This window comes from Heterodontus francisci, chromosome 18 (genome assembly GCF_036365525.1).
Source record: "Heterodontus francisci isolate sHetFra1 chromosome 18, sHetFra1.hap1, whole genome shotgun sequence".
Lineage (NCBI taxonomy): Eukaryota > Metazoa > Chordata > Chondrichthyes > Heterodontiformes > Heterodontidae > Heterodontus > Heterodontus francisci.
Window position 1 is genome coordinate 72283635 of NC_090388.1, and position 12754 is coordinate 72296388.

Sequence of the window (12754 nt, forward strand, 5' to 3'; positions counted from 1 at the left end):
TAGAGAGGGCTTTAAACTAAATAGTGGAGGCAAGGGATCAAGTGAGGGAAGATATGATAATTTAGAGAGTGAGGAAAAGGCAAAAGGGCAAGGTAGCAATAAGGTAATTGATAATCTGAGTGTGGCAGGAAGGGAAGCAAAACTGTTAACAGGAAGTAGAAAAGTAGTAAGCGAAATTAGACGATAGATGAAGCAAAGGCAAGCATCAAATAGGTTAAGAGAAAGACAAAGTTAAGGGCACTCTATCTGAATGCATGCAGCATTCGCAACAAGGTAGATGATATGAAGGCACAGATAGCGGTAAATGAGTATGAGTTAATTGCCATTACAGAGATGTGGTTACAGGATGATCAAGACTGAGAACTGAATATTCAAGGATATTCGTCATTTAGGAAGGATAGGCAAAAAGGAAAAGGAGGTGGGGTAGCACTCTTAATAAGGGACAAAATCAGTACATTAGTGACAGAGGATTTTAGATCGAAGGATCAAGATGTAGAATCAATTTGGATGGAGCTAAGAAACAGCAAGGGGTAGCAAACATTGGTGGGAGTTGTTTATAGGTCACTAAACAGAAGTGGTAATGTTGGGCGTGGTATAAATCAGGAAATTAGAGGTGCATGTAACATGGGTAATACAGTAATAATGGGTGATTTCAATTTACATATAGACTGGGTAAACCTAATCAGCACTAATGCTGTAGAGGTTGAATTCTTGGAGTGTGTACGAGATGGGTTTCTGGAGCAGTATGTTGAAGAACCAAGTAGGGATCGGGATATTTTAGAATTATGTACCGTGAAAGGGCTAATTAATAATTTTTGGGAGCCTTTGGGAAATAGTGACCATATTATGATAGAATTTCACACTAAGTTTGAAAGTGATATAGTTCATTCTGAAACGAGAGTCTTAAATCTGCACGAAGTGTTACTATCAGGTAAAGAGGGATCGAAAAGCTCCCCTCTTGTCCCTCTCCTTGTTTGACCACAACAGAGTTGATTCCTTTTTAAACAGTGGATGTGCTGACTAATTCATTGAGTGTTTAACTCTTTATGTGCTGTCATGCAGGCCCCCACCTGCCAACAATATGGCACATTAATTTTGCCACATGAAGATTGATTTTTAAACTGTTACTGGAGTGAAGAAAGAATTTGCTTTTAAAAGAAAACACCAGACCCTTGACTGAAAAGATATTTGCATATTTACAGACAGTGCTTAAAAGGGACAAAAGACCATGCCCTGACATATTCAATCCACAATGGACTTTTGATTAGTAGACGTTGAGGGTGGAAGAGCTTGTATTCCAGGTTGACTGCTAAGATGGCCGAATACACAAACAGACATGGTCAGACCAGTTTAGTCACATGACTAACTGGCTGTTGGAGGATTATTTAAAACTTGCCACAGAGAATTTGAATTCAGAAAGCTGTTTGTTCCTGGACTGAAAAGACCTTTCGTGGCTGGCTTGCTGCAGCCTCTCCTGTCTGCTTCCATCTCTTTCTCACGGAACTGAAAACCACTGAAGACATATGAACCCTAAGAGAGAAAAGTCTCCTACAGTGAACAAGCTTTAAGAATAATGCTGGGCCCCAACGAAAAGCAAGCTCTACCTACAAGCAAGGACTACAGCGAGCTTGAAGCACAGTAACAAAAACCCCTCTTCAGAGATTGCCTCAAACCTCTCCATGTTATTTTTCTTCTGCTCTTTTCTGTCTCTATTTGCATGTGTGTATCGCAAATGCATGCTAGCATGGGCGTGTCATGTATCTGTAGGCTCAACCGAATTCGAGTTTAAGTTTTCATAAATTTCACTTTTCTTCTTTAAACCTAAGAAAGCCTGTTTGTGCTCATTTCTTTGCCTTATAATTGGAAAGTGGTGAACAAGGGTTCACCAAGAGGGAGCTCAAAACACAGTGTTTAAAAAACCCTTTTACAATAAGACCAGGCGAAGGCTGAAAGGGAACCCCTAGACCTCTTTCTCACCTGAGCGTAACAGTGCAACGATCATAACAGAACCAATTGCTCAGGTTTTCTTGAGTTTAAACAAGAAAAAGGTTAGTTTATTGTTCTTAAAATCAAAACCCGATCTAAGTAAAATAATAAACTGCTCCAACTTTCACACACACGAGAATCACACACACACAAATAGGTTAGTGATGAAGAATAGTTTGGTTCGATTACATTCCAGAATAAAGAAAAATATGGGGTCTGGTAATTCAGTAGTCTTCGGCTGAATTCGGGATTCTGAAGTCCCTGGCTGGTAGAAGTGGCCCGCTTGGTTCAGGGTTTACTTGGAGACAGTGATGTAGGTGGCTTTCTCCCCTGGGGTCTCTGTCTGTAGCAATGATAGACTTGGAAGTTCTGTAGTCGTAGACAGGGTTCGTAACTTGCAGTATTAACAGGAGAGAGAGAGAGAGAGATACAGCCCCACTGGGGTCCTGCATTGATTAGCTCTCAAAACCTGTCTACTGTGTATAACAGAAAGTCCAAGTTTTCACACAGACTGGGGAAACTGCCACATGATTATTTCAGTGTATTCTTTTTTCACTTTAATGAAATCCCAGTCTAAGAATCCCAAATCTCTCTCAAGTCTTATTGTTTCAATTTTTACCCCCTGGACGTACGTCTCCACTAGTGTGAGTATTCCAAGATGGCTTTGAACGTCTTGCTAACAAGGGCGATATAAGATAATTTTCTCAACTGTTTGAGCCATTGTTCTGGCCGAGAGCTATTAGATATACGTCTCCAATTTGATGCTCAGGAATGTGAGGTATTTCAATGCAAATTGTGGTGGCCATCTTAGCTGCCAGGTTTTTTAAAAGTTGAATGTAGGATTCCAGCTTCCCTTTTTAAAAGTTTAATGTAGGTTTCCAACCAATGAATTGAAAATCATCATTCAGCATAGCATGTTTTCATGACAAAAGGAAACTATGAAGGTATGAGGGGCAGGTTGGCTATGATAGATTGGGAAAATACACTAAAAGATTGGACAGTAGATAGACAATGGCTAGTATTTAAAGAAGTATACCATGGTCTGCAACAAATATATATTCCTCTAAGACATAAAAACCCAACAGGAATGACGAATCAACTATGGCAAACAAAGGAAGTTAAAGATTGCATTAGATCAAAGGAAGTGGCTTATAAGGTTGCCAGAAAAAGTGGTAAGCCAGAGGATTGGGAGCAATTTAGAATCCAGCAAAGAATGACCAAGAAACTGGTAAAGAAAGGGAGAAGAGAATACTAGTGAGCTAGTGAGAAACACAAAGGCGGACTATAAAAGCTTCTTTAGGAATGTGAAAAGGAAAACATTAGCAACGATAAATGTGGGTCCATTACAGGTGGAACAGTGGCGCAGTGGTTAGCACCGCAGCCTCACAGCTCCAGTGACCCGGGTTCAATTCTGGGTACTGCCTGTGTGGAGTTTGCAAGTTCTCCCTGTGTTTGCGTGGGGTGGGTTTCCTCCGAGTGCTCCGGTTTCCTCCCACATGCCAAAGACTTGCAGGTTGATAGGTAAATTGGCCATTAGCAATTGCCCCAAGTGTAGGTAGGTGGTAGGGAAATATAGGGGCAGGTGGGGATGTGGTAGGAATATGGGATTAGTGTAGCATTAGTATAAATGGGTGGTTGATGGTCGGCACAGACTCGGTGGGCCGAAGGGTCTGTTTCAGCGCTGTATCTCTAAACTAAACTAAACTAAGAATAGGGAAATGGCAGAGAAACGAATTACTTTGGCCGGAATTTTATTCTCGACGGCAGGCGATGGAAGCGGCGTCCGGCCCTCGCCGGCCGCAAGTCAGATTGCGGCAGCTCATTTGAATGGATGGGGCGGGAGGCCCCACCGATCATGTTAGGCGCTGACACAATTTTTAAAGGGCTTGGAACCTTTCCGGGATTTTTAAAGAAATCACTAAACATTTTTACAAACAATTAAACCAGTATTTTGGACCTCTCCCACCGCCTCCCCATCCCCCTCAATACCCACAATATTAGATACTTTCCCTCTCCACCCCAAAACACTTAAGTTTTCCAACCGATCTTTCCCCACTCAAAGTGCAAAGACTATCAACTTTACCCCTTCCCACCATCCCCTCCACCAATGAGGAACCTCTTTCGCTGCTCCCCCCCACCTCCCGCACAGGAAAAATGACCTGCTCCCCCCTCCCAACCGGTGTGGAACCCTCAATTCCCCGGACGGGGATTGGAAGGCATGGGAGTGCCGGCCAGCGGCACGAAGATCGCACCAGGACTGGAGGCGGCAGCGGGCTTGCAATTATGCCAGGTATTTAAATTTATTTAAATATGTAAATTTCGGGCACTTTGCCAAGCGGCTGGCGGGGTGGGGGGTGGTGCGCCGCCACGAGGCCTCGCTGCCTTTGTGAAGATCGGGCCAGGCCCTCACAGCATTGGGCTTAGGGGCGGGCCTCCTATGGAGTGATCTTCAGGTGCCCCCCGCCACGAACCCCGACACCTGCAGGAGAACTAAATTCAGCCCTTTGTGTCTGTCTTCATGGAGGAAGATACAGAAAATCTCCCAGAAATACTAGAGAATCAAAGGACTTGTGAAAATGTGGAACTGAAAGAAATTAGTATTAATAAAGAAGTAGTACTTCAAAAATTAACTGGATTGTAGGTTGATAAAACCCCTGGACCAGATGAGCTACATCCCTGAGTGTTGAAGGAGGTGGATATAGAGATAGTGGATGCATTGTGGTTATCTTTCATAATGCTATAGATTCTGGAAAGGTTCCTGCAGATAGTAAAGTAGCAAATATAACCCCACTATTTAAGAAAGGAGAGAGAGGGAAAACAGGGAATTTTTAGTTTGACGTCAGTAATAAGGAAAATGTTAGAATCTATTATAAAGGATGGGATAACTAGACATTTAGAAAATAATGATATGATTGGGGAGAGTCAACATGGATTTATGAAAGGGAAGTCATGTTTGACAAACCTGTTGGAGGTTTTTGGCGATGGTACTTGTAGCATAGATAAAGGAAAACCAGTAGATGTGGTGTATTTGGATTTTCAGAAGGCTTTTGAAAAGCAGGAGGTTAGTAAACAAAATTAGGGCACATGGGATTGGGGGTATATACCATTATGGATTGAGAATTAGTTAACAGACAGAAAACAGAGAGTAGGAATAAACGGGTCATTCTCAGGATGGCAGGCTGTTACTCGTGGGGTACTGCAAGGATCAGTGCTGGAGCCACAGCTGTTCACAATCTATATAAATGATTTGGAAGTGGGGATCAAATGTAATATTTCCAAATTTGCTGATGACACAAACCAGGTGGGAATGTAAGTTGTGAGGAGGATGCGAGGAGGCTTCAAGGACAGGCTAAGTGAATGGGCAAGAACATGGCAGATGGAATATAATGTGAATAAGTGTGAAGTTATCTAGTTTGGTAGAAAAAGCAGAAAGAGAATATTTCTTAAATGGTGAGAGACTGAGAAGTGTTGATATCCTTGTTCATAAGTTACTAAAAGCTAGCATGCAGGTGCAGCAAGTAATTAGGAAGGCAAATGGTATGTTGGCCTTCATCGCAAGGGGTTTTGAGTGCAGGAGTAAAGAAGTCTTTCTGCAATTATATATACAGCCTTCTTGAGACCGCATCTGGAGTACTGTGTACAGTTTTGGTCTCCTCAGCTAAAGAAGGATATACTTGCCATCGACGGAGTGCAATGGAGATTCACCAGACTAATCCCTGGAATGGCAGGATTGTCTTATGAGGAGAGATTGAGGAAACTGAGTCTGTATTCTCTAGAGTTTCAAAGAATGAGAGGTGATCTCATTGAAACTTACAAATTCTTACAGGGCATGACAGGGTGGATGTAGATAGGATGTTTCCCTTGGTTGGTAAGTCTAGAACCAGGGGACATAGTCTCAGAATAGGCCATTTAAGACTGAGATGAGGAGGAATTTCTTCATTCAGAGGGTGGCGAATCTTTGGAATTGCCCACCCAAGAGCTGTGGAAGATCAATCATTGAGCAGAGGGAGATAGAAGAGCAGATATGTAGGCAAATCTCTGAGAATTACAAGAATAATAGGGCAGTAATAGTAGGGGATTTTAACTATCCCAATATTAACTGGGATAGTTTTAGTGTGAATTAGTGTGAGGTGCATTCAGGAGAACTTTTTTGCCCAGTATGTAGCAAGTCCAACAAGAGAGAGTGCAGTTTTAGAATTAGTTTTAGGAAATGAAGCTGGGCAGGTGGAAGGAGTGGCAGTGGGAGAGCATTTTGGTGGTAGTGATCATAATTCAGTAAGTTTTAACATAATTATGGAAAAGGACAGAGATAGAACAGGAGTTAGAGTTCTCAATTGGAGCAAGGCCAATTTTATTAAACTGAGGAGTGATTTAGCAAAAGTGGACTGGAAACAGCTACTTGAAGGTAAATCAGTGTCAGAACAGTGGGAGGCATTCAAAGGGGAGATTCAAGGGGTTCAGAGTAAACATGTTCCCACAAAGAAAAAAGGTGAGATGGCCAAATCTAGAGTCCCATGGATGTCAAGGAGCCTACAGGATAAGATAAGGCAGAAAAGGAAAGCTTAGGTCCGACACCGAGAACTCAACACAACAGAATGCCGAGAGGAGTACAGAAAGTGGAGGGGTGAAATCAAAAATGAAATTAGGAAAGCATGAAAGAATATTGGCAAGCAAAATCAAGGTGAACCCAAAGATGTTTTATCAATACATTAAGAGTAAGAGGATAACTAAGAAGAGAGTAGGGCCCAATAAAGACCCTATGTATAGGGGCAGAAGATATTGGTATGCTTCATAATGAATACTTTGCGTTTGTTTTCACTAAACAGGGGGACGATGTAGATATTGTAGTTAAGGAGGAGGAGTATGAAGTATTGGATGTGATAAACACAGGGAGAGAGAAGTATTAATGGGATTAGCATCCTTGAAAGTTGATAAATCACCAGGGCCGGATGAAATGTACCCTCGGCTGTTAAAAGAAGCAAGAGAGGAAATAGCGGAATGTTTGGCCATCATTTTCCAGTCCTCACTGGATATAGATGTGGTGCTGGACGATTGGAGAACTGCTAACGTTGTACCTCTGTTTAAAAAGGGAGCATGGTAGAACAAATAATTTTAGGCGAGTCAGTCTAACCTCAGTAGTGGGCAAATTATTGGAATCTATTCTGAAAGACAGGATAAACTGTCACTTAGAACGGCACTGGTTAATCAAAGATAGTGAGCATGGATTTGTTAAGGGAAGATCTTGTTTGACCAACTTGATCGAATTTTTTGAAGAAGTAACAAGGAAGATACAAAAGGATACAAAATTGGCTCAGTGGCAGGAAACAAAGGGCAATTGTTGATGTGTGTTTTAGCAACTGGAGGGCTGTTTCCAGTGGCGTTCCACAGGGCTCAGTACTGGGTTCCCTGTTTTTCGTGGTATATATTAACGATTTGGACATAAATGTAGGGGGCATGATCAAGATGTTTGCAGACGACACGAAGATTGGCCATGTGGTAGATAGCGAGGAGGATTGCTGAAGGCTGCAGGAAGATATTGATGGTCTGGACAGATGGGCAGAAAAGTGGCAAATGGCATTCAACCTGGAGAAGTGTGAGGTGATGCATTTGGGGAGGTCAAACAAGGCAAAGGAATACACGATTAATGGGAAAATACTGAGAAGTGCAGAGGAAGTGAGAGACCTTGGAGTGAATGTCCACAGATCCCTGAAGGTAGCAGGACAGGTCGATAAGGTAGTTAAGAAGGCATATGGAATCCTTTCCTTTATTAACCAAGGTATAGAATAAAAGAGCAGGAAAGTTATGCTGGAACTGTATAACTCATTGGTTAGGCCACAATTGAATACTGTGTGCAGTTCTGGCCACCTCATTACAGAAAGAATGTAATTGCACTAGAGAGGGTACAGAGGAGATTTACGAGGATATTGCCAGGACTGGAAAAATGCAGCTATGAGGAAAGATTGGATAGGCTGGGGTTGTTCTCCTTGGAACAGAGAAGGCTGAGGGGAGATTTGATTGCGATGTACAACATTGTGAGGGGCCTGGACAGAGTGGAGTTGAAGCATTTATTCACCTTAGCAGAGAGGTCAGTGATGAGGTGGCATAGATTTAAAGTGATTGGTAGAAAAATTAGAGGGGAGATGAGGAAAACCTTTTTCACCCAGAGGGTGCCTGAAAGGGTAGTTAAGGCAGAGACCCTAAACTCATTCAAAAGGAGTCTGAATATGCACCTCAGGTGCCATAATCTGCAGGGCCAAGGACCAAATGCCGGAAGGTGGGATTAGAATAAGCGGTACTTCTTTCAATGTAGTATACTGTATTCGCTGCTCACAATGTGGTCTCCTCTATATTGGGGAGACCAAATGCAGACTGGGTGACCGCTTTGCGGAACACCTCCGCTCAGTCCGCAAGCAGGACATCGAGCTTCCGGTTGCTTGCTATTTCAACACTCCCTCATGCTCACATCTCTGTCCTGGGATTGTTGCAGTGTTCCAGTGAACATCAACGCAAGCTCGAGGAACAGCATCTCATTTACCGATTAGGCACACTACAGCCTGCCAGACTGAACATTGAGTTCAATAATTTCAGAGCATGACTGGTCCCCCATTTTACTTTTACTTTTAGTTATTTTTTTCTTTTTCCTTTTTTTTATATATATCTATATTTTTGTGTTTATTTTACTTTATTTCATTTTATCTTAGTTTGCTCAGTTTGCTTACCCACTTCTTTCATGTTTGTACTTGCGGCTGTTCAATTTGCAGTCCATTAACACCCTATCTGTACTAATGCTTTGTCTTTCAACACAACATTAACATATTGTTTGCCTTTGCTCGACGACCTTCTGGTCAGCTATTCTGTGATCTTGTTCTATCTACATTTTCTCTTTTGTTATCTCTTGCCACCACCCTCCCCCCCTACCATTTACTTGCTTATAACCTTTTACATTTCTAATATTTGCCAGTTCTGAAGTTCTGAAGTTCTGAACTCTACTTCTCTCTCCACAGATGCTGCCAGACCTGCTGAGTATTTCCAGCATTTCTTATTTTTATTTTATATTATATTATATTAGAATAAGTGGATCGTTTTTCAGCCGGCATTGTCACGATGTGCCAAGTGCCCTCTTTCTGTGCCTTAAACTTTCAAAGATTCTATGTTCAAGACCGAAATCAATAGCTATCTGGATACTAATGACATCAAGGGATATAGGACTAGCGCGGGAAAGTGGCATTGAGGTAGATGATCAGCTATGATCTAATTGAATGGCAGAGCAGGCTTGATGGGCTGAATGGCTTACTCTGCTCCTATGTTCCTATGATGCACCATCCGTGGAGAACTAAGGAAGTTAAGAATGGAATCAAATTGAAAGAAAAGGCATACAATATTGTGAAGATTAGTGGTAGGCCAGAAGGGTGGGAATATTTTAGAAACCAGCAAAGGATGGCTAAAAAAGGGTGAAATTAGAGTATGAGAGTAAACTGGCAAGAAATATAAAAAGGACAGTAAATGCCTCTCCAAGTATATAAAAAAGAGTAGCTAAAGTAAGTGTTGGTCCCTTAGAGGATGAAACTGGGGAATTAATAATGGGATAATAAAAGCAAAATACTGCAGATGCTGGAAATCTGAAATAAAAACAAGAAATGCTGGAACCACTCAGCAGGTCTGGCAACATCTGTGGAAAGAGAAGCAGAGTTAACGTTTCGGGTCAGTGACCCTTCATCGGAACCGAGGAAGGGTCACTGACCCGAAACGTTAACTCTGCTTCTCTTTCCACAAATGCTGCCAGACCTGCTGAGTGGTTCCAGCATTTCTTGTTTTTAATTAATAATGGGAAACAAGGATGTGGCAGAGACTTGGAACCAGTATTTTGTAGTCTTCACTGTAGAAGACACAAAAAGCATCCCAAGAGTAGTATAAAATCAAGAGGCAAAAGGGAGGGAAAAAATTACGAGGAAAACTAATAGGACTAAAGGCTGACAAGTCCCCTGGACCTGATGGCCTGCATCCTAGGGTCTTAAATGAAGTGGCTGCAGAGATAGTGAATGCATTGGTTGTAATGTTCCAAATTTCCCTAGATTCCGCGAAGGTCCCAGTGGATTGGAAATCTGCAAATGTAACACCTCTATTCAAGAAAGTAGGGAGACAGAAAGCAGGAAACTATAGGTCAGTTAATAGTCTAACATCTATCATTGGGAAAATGCTCAAATTCATTATTAAGGAAGTAGTAGCAGAGCATTTAGATAATCATAATACGATGTTTTTATGAAAGGGAAATCATGTTTGACAAATTTATTAGAGTTCCAAGGTGCTTTATAGGAGCATTATATAAGGTATGACACCGAGCTACAAAAGGGGATATTAGGTCAGATGACCAAAAGCTTGGTCAAAGAGGTAGGTTTTAAGTAATGACTGAAAGGAGGAAAGTATGGTGGAGGAAGGGTATTCCAGGTGTTACGAGACGGATTCCGGTTCTTTGGTAAAATCTGTCTTAAAGAATATATAGTTGAATTCTGGACATTGAGTCATATGGAGATTGCTGAACTTTGTGTTTTAAAAAACAAAAGGGAAGGTGAACAGAAGATTGGCTGGTGGGCAGGTCTTACCAGAAAGCATCTGTTTGCAAATAACCCAACACGGGGTTAAGCTTGTGACTCTGAAAGGATGTTTGCAAAGGAATGACAGGCCAGGATTAATGGTTGTCATAGGACTTGTTTCTGGAAAAAGTTGGTTTCATTTTGAACTGTTAAAAAAGCCAGCTGGTTTGGCTAAAAACAGAAAATTGGAGTTTGCTTATTGACTTGCCAGGAGAACAGAAGAAGATCCAGCCAGCCCATCCTTCTCTTGAAAAGCAAAACCTGTGTCAAGTGTCTTTCCTGTTGCCTCCTGTTTTTGAAGAAATCCTGCATGTTTGCAGAAATCTTGCATCTTTGAAGGAACTTTGCATTGAATGTGTGAGAATTGAAACCTTTGTTGCTGCACACCTGATGTAAGACCTATGTGAAGCCTTCTGTAGCTGCATCCTTTTGAAAGCCTACCCAAACTGATCTTCTATATCGCCTGGAAGGAACTGTTGTAGGAAGATTCCAATGACAGGCGCCTATTCGCCTTTGGGACACCTCATTAAAACAAAGGACATCTTCCATACCTACTTTTCAGTCTAAGTATTTTTTTATTCCTTCTATTTCTTGGTAACAGTTTGTAAACAAAAATCCCTTTTTTCCAGTTAACCGGTTATGTGTAAGTTAATGCGTTAATGAGTTAATGTATGCATGCGTGAGGGCTAAGATAAACAAGAGGCTTTAATATTTCAATTTGCATGTATGTTTGTTTTATTATTGGTTGAGACTTAGTTTATAATGAACAGATAGTTTTATTGTTTATTAAAGAAACCTGGCTGGCGTGCTTTATTCTGGGGTAAAATAGAGTGACTGTTTCGGTAAGTGGAAAAATGTAAATATATGTTGTGACCTGTGGAGAAGTGGGACTGAATTAACAGTGCACTCTTCCCGCCTTGGTCGTAACACAGGGCATGGGGCCGAAGCAACTGAAGGCGCGGCATGGCACGACTAAAATCAGGGATGCACAACAGGCCAGAATTACAGGAGTGCAGATATCTTGGAGGGTTGGTATGCTGATGATATTACAGAGATAGGGAGGGGAAAGGCCATGGAGGGATTTGAGAGCAAAGATGAGAATTTTAAAATCAAGACGTTACTAGATTATCCGGTTGTTCGTGGGACTTGCTGTGCACAAACTAGCTGCTCTGTTTCCTACATGACATTAATTCCAACACTTCAAAAGTACTTCATCAGCTGTAAAGCCTCTGGGATGCCTTGAAGTCGCTATGTAAATACAAACCTTTTTTCAGGACAGCGCAGGTTGAGTAAGCGGGTGCTTATTGCCAAGCAACCCATAGGACGTGCGTGATTGCGTCACATGATTGACAATGCAAAGTCCCAAGGGAGAGGATGTGGGTGGGAACTCTGGTTAACCCTTAAAAAAGTTTTTTAAAAAGCTTGTGACGCTTTTGGAACGGTGGTGTGCGCGTGGGAATTCTTATTTAAATAACCGCCAGCGGTAGCGCGTGCCCGTGTCGGGCTCACAGCGGAGCCACGAGGGCGGCCATGCGGCGTTACCTGCGGGCGGTATTGCTGTGTTCGGTCTTTGCTTTCCTTTTCATCCTTTATGTGTTCAACGAGATCGTCGAGGCGGAGGAAGGAGTTCGAGGGCCGACCGCGCGGGTTGGGAAAGGTCGGGGACGGGAAGCAGGCCTCCCAGCTGTGCCGCGGCTGGAGCCGCTGAGCAGGTAAAGGAGAGGGGAGGCCTTGCTCATCAGGAGGCGCTGTGGTACCCACGGTGGTGGCGTCGGAGGGAGCCCTGGTAACCCGCGCAGAAGCGTCTCCTACAGGCTCAGCGGGTGAACTCAGCTACCCTCCCCCTCTGGGCATTACGGGGGCTGGTGGGCGGGGGTTAATGTACAGCCTATCCATTCCCCCCCCCCCTCTCCCCGTGCCCGTCTTCCCCCCCCCCCCGTGCCCTAATTGGCTGTAAAATAAATAGATGTCCTTTGGTTGTGAAAGGTGCAAGAGAAATGCAAGTTCTTTCACTAATTTATGATTCTCAAAAAAAAATGGACAGAATTATGGAATTCAATATAAAAATCCTGGTAAAAATCCAAGTATCATAATGTTATCGCCAGGTGAGGAGCGGTGCCTCAGGCTCCCTCTTGCCCCTTCTCTTGTTTGACTGCAACAGGGTTTATTCCTTTTAT

At 42.6% G+C, this 12754-nt stretch overlaps 1 protein-coding gene across 3 annotated transcripts in view; it reads left to right on the top strand.

Moving 5' to 3' along the window:
- The first annotated feature begins 11949 nt into the window (after positions 1–11949).
- The window catches only part of gxylt1b (glucoside xylosyltransferase 1b), a 90610-nt gene continuing 89805 nt past the window's right edge, over positions 11950–12754 (top strand). The window contains exon 1 of one of the 3 annotated variants that reach the window (XR_010976895.1): positions 11950–12289. Coding sequence is in view for 2 of the 3 variants with exons in the window: in XM_068050984.1 (XP_067907085.1) it covers positions 12108–12289 (182 nt within the window). In the remaining variant the exon portion in view is untranslated. The remainder of the gene's footprint in view (positions 12290–12754) is intronic. The other 2 variants (XM_068050984.1, XM_068050985.1) reach the window with 2 other exon arrangements.